Source organism: Pinus tabuliformis, chromosome 1_2 (assembly GCF_031772625.1).
Source record: "Pinus tabuliformis cultivar Carrire ecotype Pingquan chromosome 1_2, CPIR1, whole genome shotgun sequence".
NCBI lineage: Eukaryota > Viridiplantae > Streptophyta > Pinopsida > Pinales > Pinaceae > Pinus > Pinus tabuliformis.
This window is the reverse complement of record NC_142298.1, coordinates 236937325-236959368: the sequence shown is the minus strand read 5'-3', so window position 1 is coordinate 236959368 and position 22044 is coordinate 236937325. Positions and strand designations below refer to the sequence as shown.

General features: G+C 35.8%; 1 protein-coding gene across 1 annotated transcript in view; it reads left to right on the top strand.

The window, feature by feature from the left end:
• The first annotated feature begins 18825 nt into the window (after nt 1-18825).
• Nucleotides 18826-22044, top strand: part of LOC149205256 (protease Do-like 1, chloroplastic) — a 410822-nt gene continuing 407603 nt past the window's right edge. The window contains exons 1-2 of the mRNA XM_089394965.1: nt 18826-19584; nt 20172-20294. Coding sequence (XP_089251091.1) covers nt 18941-19584; nt 20172-20294 — 767 coding nt within the window. The 5' untranslated portion in view covers nt 18826-18940. The remainder of the gene's footprint in view (nt 19585-20171; nt 20295-22044) is intronic.

Below are 22044 nucleotides of genomic sequence, written 5' to 3'. Positions count from 1 at the left end.
CTATCACTTTTGATTTGAAGCAAGCTCGAAAGGACAAGTGCTTGGATGATCTTTTAAGCTTAAAGAGTCAAAAAGATTAAATGACTACTCAGGATGATCTAGGTAAAAAGGATTACCAGGTAAACGTGAACTGTAGAATACTTCCGGGCGAACCGAGAAGTACAGGCAGGCGATCTCCCCGAATGTTGTGTTCAGTGTATCATGTTTACAAGGAAACAGACTCGGCTTCCTATGGATAAAGGATTGCAGCCTAGTGGGGTCTCCCTTTATATACTCGACAGTACGGGGAGCACTAGCCCATACTAGGGTTGTCTAGTTTTGGAGCGAATGACAAATGATAGGTTTAAAGACTTTGGAACACGTCTCTAGCCTAGACCTTCTAGATGTGATCGTTAGATTTCAAATGTGCCTTAGTTTAATTGAGTTTATTTTAAAGTTTATCTTGAATTATGTCTCGGATTTTAGGCTTTAGCGATGTGACTCGAAAAATCCTATATGTAGCTAAATGAGACAATACTCTTCCAATTCGATGAATTGTTTATGCTAGAGAGGGTAGAAAACACAATCAAATACAAACGACCAAGCAACTAAAAGCAAAATAATTTTTTCACTACTTTACTTTTTGAAAACAAAATAATGAAAAAACTCTTCCCAATTCCTATTTTCCTAACAAGTGCACTTCAGCAGTGCTTTCAAAGGTAAAGAGAATTATTTTTATTTTTAAATACAAATGCAACTCTAATCTTCAATGATGCTAACTAACATAACATATTTACGCAACAAACTAGAATTGTGTACTTTTCATGAAATGACAACAATATTTTATTTTTTTTGTAAACACTTCAATGAAAAAGTTTTCGAGACAATCAATCCTGAGACAGATGAAAAGACACAAAAAGAACTTCTTACAAACTAATGACGCAATGACTCTACCAAAAAACAAGACAAGCAAGGTGATCTGTGCCGGAAAAGAGACGTTTAAATAATCAAACGAAACTTTTCAAACTTGAATGATGGGGATCAAAGCAATGAGAGGACTACAAACAAAATGCGAGTAAATTTACCAACAAATTGACTCACTGAGTTCACAATCAGCTGAATGGATGACAACCTAGATGTCATAGAGCCACTAACCATCCAAAGACTCAAGAAATCAAGCAAAGAAGGCAAACCAACAAGCACATAAACCAAGCCAAATCAAGCTTTCCAGTCAGGGAGAAACAATCTAAAACAAGTTAAGAGGCAGAAATCAAGAGAGCAAGGCACACTGGTTGAGATATGGGGTAAACCCTAATATCCACCTATAGGCATCAACGCGACTACCTAACTAACAACAAGGGCCAGAAGGGGGTCAGCGCAACTGTTTTACAAAAACCGCGTTGCTCCTCTAGCCCGAGAGAGCGGGTCTAGTCACAAACAGACAATCTACGAAATATTTCCTTAAGCTAGAATCAATTAAGAGGACCTATCTCTTAGAACGCTATTCTACTTGGTGATGATCATGCTTCCTCGCTCTAGCTATCTTTCGTTTCCTTCCTTCGAACACCTAAAACAAGCAAACAAGAGAAAACAACAAATGTAATAGCATACAATATTGTATTCAATCTACTTAAGAGGCCAAGGAACATTAATCCATAAATATGTAAAATGACACTTCATGTAGGAAATCAATCGATAGTTGCATTTTTATAAATCAAAAAGAGATTACAACTAGTGCCTTGACGTTGTTGGTCTCCTCTAACGTATCCGAGTTCCCACACTTCCGCTAGCACTTCATGGATAGCCCCAACAATAGAGGTTTTAAGGCCTCTTTCTCTCTAGTCTCAAATCACACCAAAGCACACTATTCTCCCTCAAACATAGACTAGAAAACTTCATACTATAGATGTCTTTCTGATTATTCTAACTCCAAACTAAAAACTAGCTTTTGCTTGGGAAAAAAAGAGGTTTTTATAGCTTGGATGGATGGGAGATGGCCCATCTTCTCATGGGAGAAGGCCTTATCTCTTGGATTAGTTCCATCTTAATAGGGGAAAGGAACCCAAACTGACCTCCTCGACTCCATCCGGCCTAAACATTTACCAGACTTATGTTACGAAGCTTCTCAAGCTGGAAGCTTCGGCTCCATATTTAAAAAACTTTCCAAAAGAGGATCGACATGACTGAGAAAGGGCTTAGTTGATCCGATCGATGCTAGGGACAGTTGTAATCCCTACATATCAGCGCGAGGAGGACACAGGTCATTAGCGTCGGTCTTGTAAACTAGGGTAAACAGAAGATTTTTGGGAAATGATGCAAAAGAGAATTATTATGCTCATTAAGAGGGACATAATAGGAGTTTCTTCATGATGGGAAAGAATGTAGGGTTCACTGTAGAGGTCCTCCGGGATCATGGAAATGGGAGTACAAGGACAGTGACAAAATGTTGTGTAACACACATCCATGAACTCATTTCTTGGATAGTGGATTTTTAGTTTTGAAGGAGAGAGGAGGAAAATTTTGTGTGCTAGAAATTTTGGTGTGAGATTGAAGTTAATTGAACAATGTTTCTTAGACCAGTGGTTTTTTGTATCAACAATTCGAACATGTAAGTGTGTGCGAGACAATTATTTGCATATGTATTTGTGAGGTTTATGAACCATAAAATTAATATCTAGAGATTGAAGTTGATTTGGTCTTTAAATTGTTGTGTTGAATGAGGAATTCTTGCACTATATTTTCTTTGTTATTTACATTTAAATGAGAACCTGGAGAATCATATTTCAGTTAATATTTTAATCCAATACTTTTTCATCCAATATTGTGTATTGGAAAGAGTCATTTTACATTTCAAATTCGAGAATACAGAGCACTATGTATCAAGCAAACAAAAGAAAGAAAATTCGTAAAGGAAAACTGTCACCAATTTTGCGGGTCAATTTATGATCAAAGGAAGACGAATTTCGAAATTCTGGCATCTGGGTTTTGTGCAGAGCAGGGTCTATTTGCTAACACACAGGAGATTTCCCAAAAAGATCCTTCAGTTGGGAGTTACTAAGGGATCTTTAAACTGTGTTTTTACAGACTACGTGGCTGAAAAAAATAATTAAAAAAATAAAAAAATATAAATATAAATATAAATAAATAACATAAAAAACAAAAATAAAAATTGTTCCTCCTATAACAGCACTGTAGTTTGTTGTGAGAGTCTGTAACAACATTGTAGTCTGTTGAGACAACTTGTAACAACAATGTAGTTTGTTGTGAGAGTTTGTAACAACACTGTAGTTTGCTATGAGAGTCTGTAACAACATTGTAGTCTGCTGAGAGAGCCTGTAACAACACTGTAGTTTGTTGTGAGAGTCTATAACAACACTATAGTTTGTTGAGAGAGCCTGTAACAACACTATAGTTTGTTGCGAGAGCAAAGATTTGTTGTTCATCTTGTAACAACACTGTGGTTTGCTGAGATAGCAGCCATCATTTGTGGACCCGTTTCTACAGCTCCACAACAAAACATAAGCACTATGTTATGTTTATGATGATTTCTCTAGAAAATATTGGATCTTCTTCATACAGAAGAAGGATGAAGTTTTTTCAATTTTTTTTTAATTCAAGGCATTGGTGGAGAAGGTAATTCAGAAGAAGGTGAAGGCTCTCAGGAGTGATAATGGAGGTGAATTTGTTTCGCATGCCTTCAAGGATTTATATGCAAAAGAGGGTATTCAAAGGGAACTCATAGCACCCCATAACCCACAATAGAATCAGATAGTTGTGAGGAAGAATAGGAGCATAGTGGAAAAAACAAGGGCCATGCTGCAGGATCAAGGGTTGCCATTACATCTATGGGAAAAAGCATGCAACACCATAGTCAACTTGTAGAACCAAAGTCCTCATAGAATACTTGGTATGATCACACTGGAGGGAGTTTTCTTTGGGAGAAAGCCTGATGTGTATCATTTCAAAAAAAATTAAGCCTTTTTTATTGTCTGTCTCCAAGCATTCGAGGAATAAATTTGAGCCTACAACAGAGTTCGGAGTTTTTGTAGGATACACCGAAACTCCACACAATTACCGGGTGTATTTTCCTTCACTGAGGATGACATTTATAAGGAGATATGTCAAGTTCGATGAGTAGAAAGTTATGAGATGCTCTATGGAATGAGAGATGAGTATCCAATTGGAGAAAAAACTTCTAGATCCAAAGGAGGAGCCTCGGGATGAGCTTCAGGAGGTTATGGAGTAGCCACATGCAGAGGAGCAGACAGGAGGATAAGTGGAGGGATCCACTCAACCAGAATCTTCCAGAGGGGAGAAAGAGAACTAGAGAAGTTGACAAATTGTTGCAGGATGCTAGGAGAATGTGGGAGCCCCCACATCACAGCGCAGGCATAGGAGGTCACCTGATAGGTACACTAGTTACATGGATATCATAACAAAGCCTTATTCATTTGAGGAAGTTATTTCTCAATTTGTTTGGGTTGATGCCATGGTGGAAGAATATGAATCCATAATTAAGAATAGTGTATGGGAGGTGGTGTTGAGACCAGAAGGGAAATCAGTGGTTTGTTCGAGATGGGTCTACAAATTGAAGCATGCAACTGATAGGAGCATCGAGAAGCATAAGTACAGATTTGTGGCCAAAGTAATTTCTCAGATATAAGGAGTGGACTATGAGGAAAAATCTTTCACCTGTTGCAAGATATTCCTCAATCAAATCCATTCTAGCATTCGTTGTGCAAATCGGGTGGAAAATCCACCAAATGGATGTGAAGGCTGCCTTTCTCAACAATGTTTTTGAGGAGGAAATTTACATAGAGTAACCAAAAGGATTTGAGACATATGATCGATTTTTGCATGTGTGCAGACTCAAGAAGGCATTGTATGGTCTCAAACAGGTGCCCCGAGCATGGTACACTCAGATCGACAGTTATCTTAGAGGATTGGGCTTCACCAAAAGTGAAGAAAATGTGAACCTCTATCACATTGTGGTAGATGGTAAGTTGTTTATTCTTGTTTTGTATGTAGATGATTTAATATTGACAAGTGATGAGCAATTGATATACTCTTGCAAATAGGATCTTGCAAAGGGAATTTGAGACGAAAGACATGGGCCGCACACATTACTTCCTCGAGTTATAAGTATGGCAAGGTGATGGTGAATTATTTATGTCTCAAGGCAAGTATGCTACCGAGATACTTCAGAGATTTCACATGGAGAATTGTAAGCCCATGGATACACCTTTTACTACAAACTAGAGGAAGGAGTATGCTTCTTCACGTGAGGAAGTTGATGCTACCATTTATAGGAAGCTTGTGGGTTCACTGATGTATCTTGTGAACACACGACCTGACAGGTGCTATGCAGTCAACACACTTAGCCATGCTATGGTGAGGCCTACCAAATTATATTGGAAGGCAACAAAGCATGTGTTACGATACCTCATAGGCACTACCCAATATGGATTATGGTACAAATGGACAGAGGGACTGAAGTTAAAAGGCTTCACTGATGTATATTGGGTGGTGATTCCATCTTACAGAAAGAGTACATAAGGTTCTATCTAGTGTTGGGTTTGCAACTATTTCTTGGTACAACAGGAAGTAGAGCTTTGTGGTGCTCAACTCAACATAGGCTAAATACATGATTGAAATCCAAGCAACATGCGAATCTATGGATGAGGAAAATACTTGTGGGACTATTTAGTTAGGAGATGGATCTGACATTGGTATATTGTGATAACCAGAGTTGCATTAAGCTCTCTAAGAATCTGGTATTTCATGACAAGTCCAAGCACATTGATATCTGGTATCATCATCTGTGAGACTGTGTGCAGAGGAGAATTATGTTGCTACATTATATTCCAACTAAGGAGAAAGATGCTGACATCTTTAAAAATGCATTATCAAGAGGTAAATTCGAATTCCACAAGTGTCGGATAGGGGTGATGGAAAATCCCTTTCTTGCTAAGAGGGAGCGTTGTAAAAATGTAGCAAGAAAGACTCAATTTGAATTTAGCCTTAATCGAATTAGGTAAATCAACAGTACAACTTGGAGGCAGTTAACTTGTGTGACATGGCTCTTGTCACTCAATTGGCTCAGTAAATTCGAGTTAGAGGGCTTGGAGTTTAGTTATGCATGTGTGATTGCTAAATTTTAGTGATGCAGTTCAATTATTTTCAATTGTATTTAGTTAACTAACCTCTAACTATTGATAGAGTTAGTTGAAAGTCAGTGGTGCAGTGGGACAACAATCTAACTCAGAGGTCTGTCAGTTAACTGATAAATCAACCCAAAATAGCTAGTGCATGTAAAGAATTTGAATTCCTCAAGTAAAGTGGAGATGACAAGGCAGTGTAACATCAATTGTAAACTATTTTGAGTGTACATGTGTTACATGCAATCAATCATCAATCCTTGGGAACTGTACAATCAATTTGGAGGAAATTCCTATCTTTTAGGGGCTAATTTCCTCATGAACTATGCAAGGAAATAAGAGGCTAGGTGGGAAAATAATTGGCAAAGTGTTGGCCAGAGTTTTCTATTGAGCAGAGAGAATAAGTATTCTTTTGCGAGTTGAGCTCAGAGTTGGAGCTAGCAATCGTATAGTTTCTTTATTCATCTAATTAATGCAAAAAAGGCTTGAGGGGTTTTTCCTAGTTGGGTTCCCCTATAAATCGCTATGTGTTTGTGGTTTTGCTTATTGCATGTTTATGCATGTTGTTCTAAATTGTGATTTCTATTTTGCAGATCAATAGAGTAGAATTGTGTCTCTTGTTTTCAGATTGAAATCTTGAGCATTTGCAATTTCTATCAAAATTTCTACAGTCTCAACCCCTTATCAACCCTCATTTGGAATAGCATAAAACCATGGCCAAAATTGAATAATGGCATGGAGATATATATTTTTCCATGGTTCTTTCTTATGGTGGGCATCAAATGTCCAATATCTTCAATTTCTATCATAGAAAAATGTTCTAAAAAATCGGGCTAACTTTTGAATGAAACTATTTTGGCAAGAAAAATGATGAGCATCCCTTGACAGTTTCTAGGACACATTTCTTCCAACATTCAAGGGAACAATTTTGCAACTACAGACAACAAGAAGTAAATTCAACAACATATGCCAAGCTTCTTGTGCTCAAATGTCGTAGTCAACAAGGGTTTCTACAAGGAACGTTTTGTATGCACACAAAGCTAGATCTTCACATCCATTTTCATTTGCAATTCTTGTCACATGTCTTGATAATTTTTATAGATATTTTATATTTTTGAAGCATACTTTATAATATATTTCAAGGCTGCATGCCGAGAAACAATTAGCTGACAATCAACATTTGCTCGCCACATTGTGAACATTTAGCCTATCATCATTATGTGCAAGCTCATATTTCTTTCCCCCCTTCTCATATATGAATAATATTGATTCATCATGAACCTACCATGGAGCAATGAAGCAACATGCTAGTATAAACCGCTTTTTGCACAAACAATTATCAACACCACACTTTGTATGTATCTGAATATGATTCAACAAATCCTCATGATCTTCATGAGCATTTCAAGAAAAAAGTTTATAAAGTGTTCAAAAGGTTGGGATTATCCTTCATAATTCAATGAACCATTAAGTTTTTTCGATGGATGTCATGTGGATTTCAAGCAGTTACATATTTTTCAAAGAATATATTTGCAACATGCACATTGGAAAGGTTGGACTAGTCCAATGTTTAATGTTTGGAGCACCTAACAACCATAAGAAACTATGGATGTGGGTTGAACCTCTATGTTGCTACTCTTACCTAAACAAAAATAAGATATAGTAAAGATATAACAAGCAATTAGAACAACATAAATACATGCCAAAATCATAAAGTAAGCAAAAAAAATGAATGAACACAAACTTGTACCAAAAGTCTTTAGCTCCAAGGTATTTTTACAACACTAATTCACAAAATGTGTTGAATCTATGGTGCATATACATGGCAACAATAATGGGGATAATAAATAACATTTTCAATTTTATTCCATGTTGATTTTGTGCGTGAGAATATGCTTTTGAAGGCATTAGATTATGTAAGTCGGGACACTTCATGCATGATGCACTTCAAGCAACAAACAAAGTTGGGCAACCCAATTGGGATTAATCTCAACGAGTTTAGTATGACAATTTGTCCTATATACCCTTGTACCCCTAAGAAAATAACCAAAATCCATAATTAACTAACTTTTTTTAGGTAAATTCCTGAGTTGTTGACACAAGCCTTGGAAAGGCATAGGTACAATGTCATGAATATTCTTTTGTACAAAGAAGGAATTTATTCCTTGGCTTTAATGACATGTAATCATGTTCAATAAAAAATATTGAAACCAAGGATGGCTTCCAAAACTTATATCAAAATATATGAGTAGATGCAAACCATATTCATGCATTTAAACATTACAAATACATGGATTTAACCAATCAACACCACCAACAAGAAAAAGAGTGAGGAAAGCCATGTCTAATAAGCCTTCGATATTATACTCATTGATGATATATGAACCGATTTTTGGCCAATCCATTGGTTGATTAGGTGTAGAATCTACATTTTCAATAAATATTTTTATTTGATCTACTCCCCTTCCTTCATCATGTAGACAAGCAATAAAAGATGAGGGATGAGAGTGCCAATAATTAGGGGCCAATCCTTCAATCCCTACATCATTTCTCTCTATTTCATCAATATCACAATCAATCATTCTTTCTGGGAGAGAAATAATTGAATCCATGTCAATTTCAACATACATATAATATTTATCCACATGAATTATGTAAAGCAATACATCCATCACCCATGCTCTTTTTACATAATTGGAATGGGCACCACATCTCCTCACAATCAGGAAGTCAAATTGTTCAACAAGTCATGGGAATTTCTTTGCAATCACATATATATCTCGTGGAAAGCTAAATGTATGGCCACTATATTTATATTAGCAATATTAGATTAACCCAGGTTATTAACGTCTCTTCAACTAGTGTAATAATTGTTATAACATGAGGTTCTTCACTAGGATCTATGTTATTGAAATGAGATAAATGATAAGAACCTCTCTCATTCTTACATATTTTACAAATAGGTCCTTCAAGTCCTCTCACAACCTATATGATAGAGTAAGATTCATTGCATACATGGCTCATTTGGACAATATAGAGAAACTATCAATTTAGGACCCAATTTTTTTTATGAACTTCAATCATGTCTCTGCCAAAATGAAGAAAGTACTTTCATTTTCTCTATCATGAGGAACTCTAACATAATCATGATTTGAAGCATTTCATCAAACGTGACCATTAATTTGAACATTATATCCATAAATGATGGGATTGCATTCTTATAATTTGGTTGCATCCAATCATGTTATGCTTAGACAAAATTAGAATTATTAATGTTAACATAAAGCATGGTAAAAAAAATAAGAATGTTAATGTTAACACAAGGCATGGAAAAAATGAGAAGTGAAATTGTAAAAATAAAGAGTAAATAAAAGACATAAAACATTCACATTTTGATGTTAGTTAGATGGTTCATGTTCAACTTGAGATTGCCTTGGTTGAGAATGTGTATTTATTTCTCTAGAAATATTTATTGGAATATTGTTTTGCAAAGAATAAAAAAAGAAAACATGTATAAAATAAATAATATAATAGATCGAAATGTGCAAAATAATGTTTACTTAAAATACTTGTGTTGTTTCGAGAGAGATAGTATGGACATACACTATAGGAGGGACAATATTTTCTCTGGAGGAAAGGTAGATGAAATGTTGGCAATAAAATGTTCTAAATTTTCAACCATTTGGGCAAGCATATTACTATCACCAACAAATGAAATGTTGTTAATTGTTGAATGCCATCGTCGTGCATGTCTTCCATACTTCCTTCATGGTCCAAACATGGGGTTGCATTTGTAGAAGGTTAGAGGTTGTGTTATGTAGGCAGGGTATCTTTGTAAACACATTATTCTTGAAGAAGACTATTGTTAGGAGAGAGTGGAATAATAGAAAATTTTGGAGATAAAAAATAGTTAGGGAAATAAACATTGGTAGGGAAATTTGGAGATATAAAATAATTAGGGGAATAAACATTAGTAGGAAATGTTCTTCGCATGATATGAACTTAAAGCTTTGATACTTGTAGTTAGTGGGATCATGATTATGAAGATTTATTTAACTTGTTGTTTCTCTACAATATACAACTCTTTTTTTGTTTGTTTATTGCATCATTATTTTGTTGATACCACATATGTTGATTTTCATTGGTTCTCTCATGTGATGCAAGCCAATGTTAGAAATTGTAGCAATAAAGGCTCAATTTGACTTGTGCCTTAGTCAAATTGAGCAATTCGATTGTCCACATCGGCAGGATGACTTGGATCGCAGTTAACTTGTGTGACATGGCCTTGTCTACTAGTTAGATTAATAAATTTGAGTTATAGGCTTGGAGTAGAGTTGTGCATGCGGTGATTGCTAAAATTTAGCAATCTAGTTCAATGGAACTAAGTTAACTGAGCTCAATTCAGTAGTTGAGTCAGTTGAAGGTCAATTGAGTAGTAGAATTGTTGTTAACTCAATGATCTCTCAGTTAAACTAGTCAATGAACTAAAAATAACCAAGACATGCAAGTAATTTGAATTGCCTAGTTGAAGTGGAGGAAAAGGCACACTGTAATTATCAATTGTATACTAGTTGAGTGTACATGCTTGGCATTGATGTAGGTTATCAATTTCTTGGGATTTGTGCAAGGAAATAGGGAATTCCCCTATTATTTAAGAGCCTAATTTCTCTTGAATTGCACAAGGAAATAAGAGGAAGCTAGGGCCTTGAATTGGCTAAGTGTTGGCCATAACAGGATAGTCAACAAGAGAATAGGCTTACAATGCAGGGTGTGCTTCAAGATTAAAGCAAAACATTGTAATAGTTTCTCATTCTCATTTGATTAATGAAAAGCAATGGATGGGATTTTCCTAGTTGGGTTCCACTGTAAAACCATTGTGTTCTTGTGTTTTTGATGGTTGCATGTCATTGCATGTGTTTCTAAATTGTTATTTTCATTCTGTGGTATTGTAGAGGAAAATTGTAATCTCTTGTTTTCATTTCGAATTCATCAGTAGTAACAAATTTCAATTAATTTATACATGGTATCAAAGCACGAAATCACAATAGAAACTAGTCAATAGAGCTTCTCCTTCAGAGATTTCAATTTGCAGATTCAGTGAAGCAAGTTTTCTTCCATGCGAGAAAATGTCTTTCAATGGGTTGAGATTGGAGTATGCCCTGGAGGGAACCTCGAATTTCATAGCTTGGAAGGATAGGATGGAAGTTGTACTCGATGACAATGGAGTGTTGGAGTACACCAAAATTGGCATTCCAAAACCAGCAATATCAAATGCATAACTGTTAGCCCAGTGGAAAAATGATACCACAAAATCCAAGAGGATCATCCTAGAGGTTGTGAGAGACCACATAGTATCGAATTTACATGGAAAGGAGACTCCATTTTCTATGTGGAAGACCCTCACTGATCTATTCGAAAATAGTAGCAATTCCATGAAATTGGCATTGAGGGACAAGCTTAGAAGCATTTGCATGCAGAAAAATGAAACCATTCCACATTACCTCTCTAGATTCACTCAGTGTCGAGATGAGCTTGGAGGAGTTGGAGAAAATATACCATCTTCAGAGTTAGTGAGCCTAGATCTCCTATGCCTTCCAAAATCCAGGCACAACTATCAGGACCCTATAAATAGAAGGGACAAATTGCCAAATTCGGAGATACTTTGGTTCAATTTAGTGTAGGAATAAATTTAGAGGAACACTAGATATGGAGTAACATCAAAAGACGAGGAGGAAGATAATTTTTCCTTGGTTGGGAGGGGCAAGAAACATAAGGGTAAGAAGGCCTAAAGCAAGCCAGAGTCCAAACAGAACAATGGAAAGAAGAAGGACCTAAGTAAGATAAAATGTTTTCACTCTCATGAACATGGGCACTATGCAACAAAGTGTCTGCATAATAAGTATAACAAGAAGCCTTCAGGAGGAGCAGGAGGTGAAAAACTTACCTCATAATTCGAATTATACTTCACCCTAATTGCATGCATGGCAAACAATGTAACGGGAAGTGTGTGGTACCTAGATTCAGGTGCCTCGTTCCATATGACAAGATGTAAATAATTATTTAGTACCCTAGAAGAGAAGGATATCGAGATGCACATAGAATTTAGAGATTATGGGCGGTACAATACCAAAGGAATTGGAATTGTAATCTTTAAGAGGGAGTCAAGCTCCCATATTCATTAGAAAGATTTTATGTATGTACCGGGTCTGAAGAAGAACTTGGTCTATGTAGCTGTATTGGAGGATAGAGGTTATGATGTTGTTTTCAATAAGGGGAAATCCTTTATGAGACATGTAGTTACCCGACAAGTGAAACAGATTGGAGTTAGAGTGAAAAATATTTACAAACTTGAGGTGGAAGCTTGCACTACACTAAGTAGCAAGGCATAAAAGGTGCAGAGTTGAGATGTTGGAGAACTCTAGCACAAGCGCATGGGACACTTACACCATGGGGTCTTAAAAATCATGCAGTAGATTACCACCAGTCTCCTGAAATGTACCCTTGACTAGCATGATGTCTGCAAGGGATTCACATTGGGGAAATATGTAAGATCCACCTTCTAGGGACAAGATAACAAAGCCAGAACAATCTTGGAGCAAGTCCACTATGATGTATGTGGACTATTTTCTATAGCCTCTATAGAAAAACACAGGTATTATGTGATTTTTGTTGATGACTTTTCTAGAAAATGTTGGATATTATTTATGCAGGAGAAGGATGAAGTTTTCTCAAAATTTGTCGAATTCAAAACATTGGTTGAAAAGAAGACTGGCCAGAAATTGAAATCCCTAAGAAGTGACAATGGAGGAGAATTTGTTTCTAGCACCTTCAAGGACTTTTCTGCCAAAGAGGGTATTAGAAGAGAAATGATAGCACCCCATAACCCACAACAAAATGGGGTGGCTGAAAGGAAAAATAGAAGCATAGTGGGAGCAACAAGATCCATGTTGCATGATCAAGGGATGCCATTACATCTATGAGCATAAGCATGCAACATCGCAGTTTATTTGCAGAACAAGAGCCCTCATAAAATACTTGGCATGATCACACCCGAAGAATATTTCTCTAGGAGGAAGCCAAATGTATCTCATTTTTGAATTTTTGGAGCTATTGTGTATTGTCTTGTCTCCAAGGCTAGCAAGAAGAAACTTGAGCCTACAATTGAGAATGGAGTCTTTGTAGGATACATAAAGACACCACATAATTACCGGGTGTACTTGTCCTCACTCATAGTGATATTAGTTAGGAGAGATATCAAATTTGATGATGAGAAGGCTATGATATGCTCTCTGGAGAGAGAGCTAAGTATCCCTCCGGAGGAGGAGCCCATATAGAGCTTCAGGATGTTGTGGAGCAATCACATGTGGAGGAGCAAACATGAGGCTGAGTGGAGACACCCATTCAACCAAAATATTCCAAAGTGGGGAGGAAGAGAACCAGAGAAGTTAACAGATTGGTGCAGGATGCACTAGAGCATGTGGGAGCTCCTACATCTCAACGTAGGAAGAGGAGGTCACCAGATAGGTACACTAGGTATATGGCTCTCATGACATAACTCATTGAGTCAGAGCCTTCCTCATTTGAGGAAGCAATTTCTCGGCCTGTGTGGGTTACTGACATGGTGGAGGAGTATGACTCCATCATGAAGAACAATGTATGGGAGATGGTGTTGAGACTAGTGAAAAACTCAGTGGTTGGTTCCAGATGGATCTACAAAGTGAAGCATGCAGTCGATGGAAGCATCAAGAAGTACAAGGCCATATTTGCGGCCAAAGGCTTCTCTGAGGTAGAGGGAATGGACTATGAGGAAACTTTTGCCCCGATGGCAAGATATTCCTCGATCATAACCATTTTAGCATCAGCTGTGCAGATGGGGTGGAAGATCCATCAGATGGATGTGAAGACTGCCTTTCTCAATAGAGTTGTCGAGGAAGAAATGTACATAGAGTAGTTAAAGGGATCTGATAAATATGACAAGGAGACACATGTGTGTAGACTCAGGAGAGCCCTGTATGGTCTCAAATAGGCGCCCTGATCATGGTACACTCAAAATGACATATATCTCAGTGGATTGGGCTTCACCAAAAGTGAAGTAGATGCCAATATCTATCATATTGTGGTAAATGGCAAGTTGCTTATCTTGGTATTGTATGTTGATGACTTGATACTTACAGGGGACGAGTAGTTGACCCACTCATGCAAGGAGGACATTGTAAGAGAATTCAATATGAAGGACATGGGCTTGATGCATTACTTCTTTGGGCTGGAAATATGGCAGGGTGATGGTGAGTTTTTTGTGAGTCAGGGGAAGTATTCCTCTGAACTACTTCAAAGATTTCACATGGAGAACTACAAGCTTATGGACACAACTCTAGCTACAAAATGAAGGAAGGAGATTGCTTCTTTAGGAGAGGTAGTAGATGCCACCATCTACAGGCAGACAAGGCCTGACATATGCTATGCAATTAATTAGTTGAGTCAAGCCATGGTGAAGCCTACCAAGCTGTATTGGAAGACAACAAATCATGTGTTAAGATACCTCAGAGGCACAACTGAGTATGTGTTACGTTACAAGAGGACAAAGGGAGTGAAGCTCTAAGGCTTCACTGGTGCAGTTTGGGCAGTGAGTCCATCATACATGAAAAGTACTTCAGGTGTTATCTTCAGTGTTGGGTTTGTAGCTATTTCTTGGTATAGCAGGAAACATAGGTCTATGGCACTCAACTCAATAGAGGTTGAATACATGGCTCCGATAGTGATTTATTGTGATAATCAGAGTTGTATTAAACTCTCTAAGAATCAAGTATTTCATGACATGTCCAACCATATTGATATCAGGTACCATCACTTGCGAGATTGCGTGCAAAGGAGAATTATGACGCTACAATACATTCCAACTGAGAAGCAGGATGCATATATCTTGATAAAGGCATTGTCAAGAGGAAAATTCAAATTCCATTGGTGCAGGATAGGGGTGGTGCAAAATCCCTTTCTTGCTAAGAGGGAGTGTTAGAAATTGTAGAGAGAAAGGCTCGATTTGACTTGTACCTTAGTCAAATTGAGTAATTCGATTTTCCACATGAGCAGGATGACTTGGATTACAGTTAACTTGTGTGACATGGCCATGTCTACTAGTTAGATTAGTAAATTCGAGTTATAGGCCTGGAGTAGAGTTGTGCATATAGTGGTTTCTGAAATTTAGAAATCTAGTTTAGTTATTTTTAGTTGAACTCAGTTAGGCCAGTTTAGTAGTAGAACTATTGTTAACTCAATGATCTCTCAGTTAAACTAATCAATCAGCTAAGAATACCCCATACATGTATGGAATTTGAATTCCCTAACTAGAGTGAAGGAAAAGGTACATTGTAATTATGAGTTGTATACTAGTTGAGTGTACAGGCTTGGCATTGATGCAGATGATCAATTCCTTGGCATTTGCGCAAGGAAATATGGAATTCCCCTATTATTTAGGAGCCAAATTTCTCCTGAATTGCATAAGGAAATAGGAGGAAGTTGGGGCCTTGAATTGGCTAAGTGTTGGCTAGAGCAGGACAACTAGCGAGAGAACAAGTTTATCGTGCAGGGTATGCTTTAGGATTGAAGCAAGACATTGTAATAGTTTCTCATTCTCATCTGATTAATGAAAAGCAACGAAGGGGTTTTTCCCAGTTGGGTTCCCCTGTAAAGTCATTGAGTTCTTGTGTTTTTGATGGTTGCATGTCATTGCATGTGTTTATAAATTGTGATTTCCATTCCACAGTATTGCAGAATAAATTTGTAATCTCTTGTTTTCAGTTCAAATTCATCAGTAGTAGCAATTTTTCTATTAATTTCTACAAAGAATGAGTCTTTGTAAATTACACCTACTTGTTCCTTCACTTGACATTTCTACAAATAATTACGAATATTTATAGAACTAAAAAATATTTCAATTCTTAATAAACATAAAAAATATTTAAACTTTAAAACTAATAAGATATAGATATGTAAACAATAATTGAATAATCAATTTTTGAATATTTGGATATACAGGGACATATGCATTGAAGTGCATTGGTCCATCTCACAAATAGTACATCTTACAAATAGTATAAGAATGTAAGTTTTTCAGCAAACTATAAAACAAATCGATATCACTGTGTTTTTTAGTATATAGTCAAAAGTGGTATGACAATGACTTTCAATATATAGTAAAAAAGGTGAAACAACAGTGACATGTTTGAAAATGTGTGAGAACACATTTTTGGAAGCCTTAAAGCCTAAGGCATGATATCCACAATAAGTAATGATATGTCAACAATAGAATATGTATGTGGAACAAGTGAGAAAATATTTCCACTTTGAGTAAGAGCATTGCAATGTTCGAGCAATGACACATGGAACACAAATTTCTCTAACTTGGATACATTAACAACAATTAACGGGACACAAAAGCGAGTAAGTAAATCATATAATTTGGATGGTACTTCCATGTACTTGCACATTGGTACTTTCCTATCAACTGTAAAAAAAAGGAATGTAGGCATGAAATCTATTATTAATATCTGCAGGAATGATATGCAATAAGGTCCATCTAAATCCCCAATCATATTCAAAATACTCTAGGCTTTGTTCTTTTCAGGGTTGGCCAACTTGAAAATTTTAAATTTCCTTAAGTAACTAAACATTGGTAGAACCATCAACGATGAGACAAATAAGCTAGTTCTTGTATAATGCCAATGGTATACATCCTATGTCAATGATAGGAACAATGAATAACCATACATGTTTTTAAAAATATCCAATCAATAGATAGTGTACCCATGTAGGGTAGTCATCACGATCTTTGTCTAAATACAACCAATATCCTTTTTCTTTATAGAAGATGGTCTCTTTTAAGGGAGTTATTCCACCATAAAGAACTTTTGTCCTCCCCAACACCATATCGATATTGCTACAAATGCAAAAATGTGATTGCATATTTTCATAAATATGTTTAAGGAAAACCCAATAATATTTTCATGCACTAAATTTTTCTATAGACTAATCAAAATAAATGAATAAAATATTAATCAAAATAAATCCAACAAAATGAAATTAAAATGTTCTGTATATTTTAATATAAAATCGAACAAATGAATGTTCATTAAAAAAAAAATGAATATTCATTAAATATAATATGGATTTAATATAAAATCAAAGAAAATGATGTTCATCAAATAGAATATAGTATAGTTGTTAATAAATTGAATATAGATTTAATAAACCATGTTTACTCTATAGAATATAATGTTTATATGTTTTAATGTGAAATTAATAGAATAAAACTTTAAATAAATTGAAATAAAAATATATTAAAACATAAAAAATGAATGAATTGAAATAAAGACATAGTAAAATAAATGAATAAAAATAAATATAACATAATGAAATTGAAATGCTTTATATATTTTAATATAAAATCAAATTAAATGATATTCATCAAAGTTGTATTCATAAAATAATATAGATTTAATAAACATGGTTGATTAAAATGAAATATTTTATATGTTTTAGTATAATATTAAATGGAATAAAACATTAAATTAATGTAAAGCAAAATATATTATAATATAGATTTAATAAACATGGTTGATTAAAATGAAATATTTTATATGTTTTAGTATAATATTAAATGGAATAAAACATTAAATTAATGTAAAGCAAAATATATTAAAACATTAAAATGAATAAATTGAAATGAAATAATCAAAATATTTTATATGTTTTAATATGAAATTGAGCGAAATGAATAAGATATTTATTAAATATAATTAAAATGAATAAATTGAAATGAAATAATCAAAATATTTTATAAATTTTAATATGAAATTGAGCCAAATGAATAAAACATAATGATATTTATTAAATATAATGAACATCAGTGTCAATTTCATTAAACAAAATATGTATTTATTTAAACATGGGTCATTAAATGAAATGAAATAATGGTTTATAAAACAATAGAATGAAATCAAAACTTGATTGATATACATGCCTGCCAAAGCTTGGAATAATCGAGCAACAAGCAGTTAAATGAGCCAATCAGTGATTTAGTGGAATAATCGAGCAACAAGCAGTTAAATGAGCCAATCAGTGATTTAGTCTAGCTGCGTGCAGCTGGGGTGTGATCTAGGTGCGCGCAGTTGGGCTATGACAATCCAACAACAATAGAGAGAGCAATCCAGTGGATGAAGACAGACAGCCATATGATACACTTTCTAAAAATGATTAAAAATAGAACTCAAAAATATATATATATATATATCTATATAAAAGCGATATACCTTGCGGGAAATCATTACATTAAAAATAAAATAAAAAATAAATATATATAAATTTTAAACAACACTATTTAATTTTCAAGTCAAAAAGCAAACTGCAGCTTACCCAGTACATTATCTACCTGCGTGCGAAAATATAAAAATGATATTTAAAGCTTTATGATCATAACTTCGTGTGAAAATATAGAAATGATATTTAAAGTTTTATTATCATAATATTAAAATAAATATAATACATTGTTTACATTATCTACTGAAAATAAAAAATATAATTTTCTATTCACAATAACATATGAATTCTGCTTTCTAGCGGGAAATGTGTTATATCTGATAGCATATAAGTGGTAATATCCTCTCGTCATATTGCCTGGTTACCTCAGGTGTTCAAACATACCCTATGGAAGTTAAAGGCGCACACATGGGGAGGTTAAAATTCCTTTTCATAAATAAAACATACAAAAACAGGAGAGTAAATACGGGTCACAGAAAAACAGAGAGTTAATGAAGGTGCCTGGTAACGAGCCAATAGTAGCGTCTAGAACTGTCTTCACAACACTGGCTATTTGCTTATCCATATGCATATATACAAGGAATTATTGTGTATTTGCCGTAACGCCTGATGAGCTCCTTTTGTTCCACCGGGCGGGAGTGGGGCGTAGTAGTAGCAATAGTAGCTTCCGTCGCCCGATGGCCACTGCTATCGATTCTCACGCTCTTTTCCCTCTCATGAACTTTATCCCATCAAGCAGATCAGCTCCTCGTAAATATACCGCCAAAAGGACGCGCAATTTCAATTTAAGTCTGATGGTCTGCGACAAGCTACGAATTAGAAACAACATGGACTCCGTGAATGGTGTATCCTCCAGAGCAGTAGCGCGAGAGGAGCGGGAGAGTTCATTAAATTTGAAATCGATATTGGAAAGATGCGCGTTCCTCTTGCGAGAAAGCGTGGAGCATAGCTTAGTTTGGTGTACGAGCATGGCAGCAATCCTCTCCATTCTTACACTTAATGTCGTCGATACCGCCGACGCTAACGCTTTTGTTGTAACTCCTTCCCGGAAACTGCAAGCAGATGAGCTCGCCACTGTTCGCCTTTTTCAGGAAAACACACCTTCCGTGGTCTATATTACCAATCTCGCTGTCAGGTAACATTACTTTACTATTTTCTCTTTAGACTTCAATGGGTTAGTTGCCCTTATCTCTATGTAGGTTAGTATCTGTGACATTGTCCAAAGATAGTCTTTGTTGCTTTTAGCAGGTAATATTGAGATAAACTGCCTACTGTTCAATTTTCTGTTTCACTGGCGCGGCTGTAGCCATTCCCATTTGTTCAGCGTAGTTGCCAAAGACAAAAACTTCACCCAAAATTCTGTAATTTTTGTTAAATTAAAGTTCAATTTTAGGCGAAACTCTGCAAAGTTTGTTGGTGAAGCTGCACACATGAAATTCAGAAACGGCTGTTGGTCCAAAGTGTTCGTTACTGCTTTTTTCCTTCTCAAATTTAAGGGTTTGTTTCAAAACGATGTTATATACGGGTAAATTTGAACAAACTGTGCTTGGATAAGGTGTCCAAATTGTGTGCTGCATTAATCTAAATTCTTCTTATTGTTTTCCGCTGAAAATTTGAGAGCATTTTGTATAGTAAAGCAACCAAAGTTGAGTGATGGTGTGGCAACAATCAGTTGGAAGCGAGGATCTTTACGATGTTGTTGTGGCCTCGTTGCACTTGCAGGCAGGATGCCTTCACGCTTGATGTTTTGGAAGTGCCTCAGGGTTCAGGATCAGGGTTTATATGGGATCAGCAGGGGCATATTGTTACTAATTATCACGTTATTAGAAATGCGTCGGATCTCAGGTCAGTTTTATCCAACACTTATATATCAAATATCCAAGTTAGTTATATCTAAAGATGCCATGAGTAAAGATCTGAATCCTGTGAGTGTGAAAACGATGTTCTTAATACGTAACTGAGTATATGCAGAAGATCATGTAAACTTTCAGGTTAGGCATGTAATCACGTTTGGTTACAATTTGACTAATTTTTAAATGCAAACTATATATCAGAAAAACTAACCTGGTTGGTTAAAGCAGGTCTCCTAGCTGGTTTCTTATCTTATTAGCAGTTTTTCCAGCGCCCCTATGAAAGAAACTGTATCCTAGCTAATGTTAGTCGTGCGAATGAGGAGTAGCGATGGTTAGGTGCTGATGATGGCTCAGATTCCAGATGGTTATATCCACCTAACTTTAGTTAAACATGAACCTTATTACAAATGAACTCCGGGAACATAGTAATAGATTGTTCTATGGGTCCCAGTCCACACGCCATTTATTTAGTTGCGTCTATTCCAATAAAAATGAAGAATTTAGATGCAGTAGTAATATTCGGACTCTGTTTTTCAATCTTCCAAAACATACTCCTAGGCATTAACCTCGGAAAATGTCCAAACCAACCTTGAGCGCTTGCATTCAAAAGTGGACCCCAGTAAGCTTAGCTCCTTAAGTTGATAGGGACGCATATCTCCTGTCTTTGTGTGTATCTGTTATGAGTTTTCAGATTATTCTGGGTTGTGTGAACACTCACAAAATGTGCTGGATTTGTGAAATTTTACGTTCTTCTGTAGATTTCGTTAAATTTATATAAATAAACAATATTGATTATTCCAATTATGAGTTAAAGCAATGATCTCGGAGAAAAGGGGCCTGCTTTTGTTTCTGCAAAATATACACTCCTTCCCCCTGCACATTCCAGGGATGTTGAAGTTCCTTTGTCCGGTGCTTGTAATTAGAGCATGCGGCCTTATTTTCAGGAAGAATGCAGCTTTTCTAGATGCTTCATCTACATGCATGTCCTTCGTGATTCAACTTCATGCCGTGCCTAGCAAGATAAGGCAATTCATGATTCCCTAAACGAAACAGTCTTAGTTCTGAACTTTATGTTACTTCTCTATTACTAATTGTATTTCTAGGCAAAAGTAAACTCAATGAATAAGAGCTGCAAAATAGATCCAATAAGGAATCAATACTAGTTATCACAAAAGTTTATGCGAAAGAGAAAGACTGAGAAACTGAAATAGAAAAGTGAAGAAACTGGCATCTGTTCTTTGATAGATCTACTCTAATCTATCAAGCGTAGTGTATAAAAACTAAAAGGTCTCTCTGGGCTCTACACTTAAATTATTGCATTTATAAGAGGTGTGCTTAGAGAATGCCAGACTGGAGCCCCGGGTGGGCATGCAAATTGAAGCCCATCAAGAGTATGATTTCTGTAAATTTCTTCTCTGGTTTTAATATGTTTGGTCATATTTTATTTTTATTTTACACCGTGTAAGGCAGAATACCTGCCAAGCCTTTAATGGCTAGAACTGTGATAGCAGGCATTCTCGTCCAATGAGGGAGACATTCAGCATCATGCTAAGCTCATCTTTGTCCACAATCTACTCATCTGTGGATATGTATTGGAGCTCTATTGCTCCTCTCTGCATTATGTCTTGGATGAAGTGACTTGGCCATGTCCTTTTGGCTTTTGAAGCCTCATTGCTTCATGACTTGTGATATTCCTGCAAACACTAACTTCATCTCATGAGATATATCTCAAATCACATCCA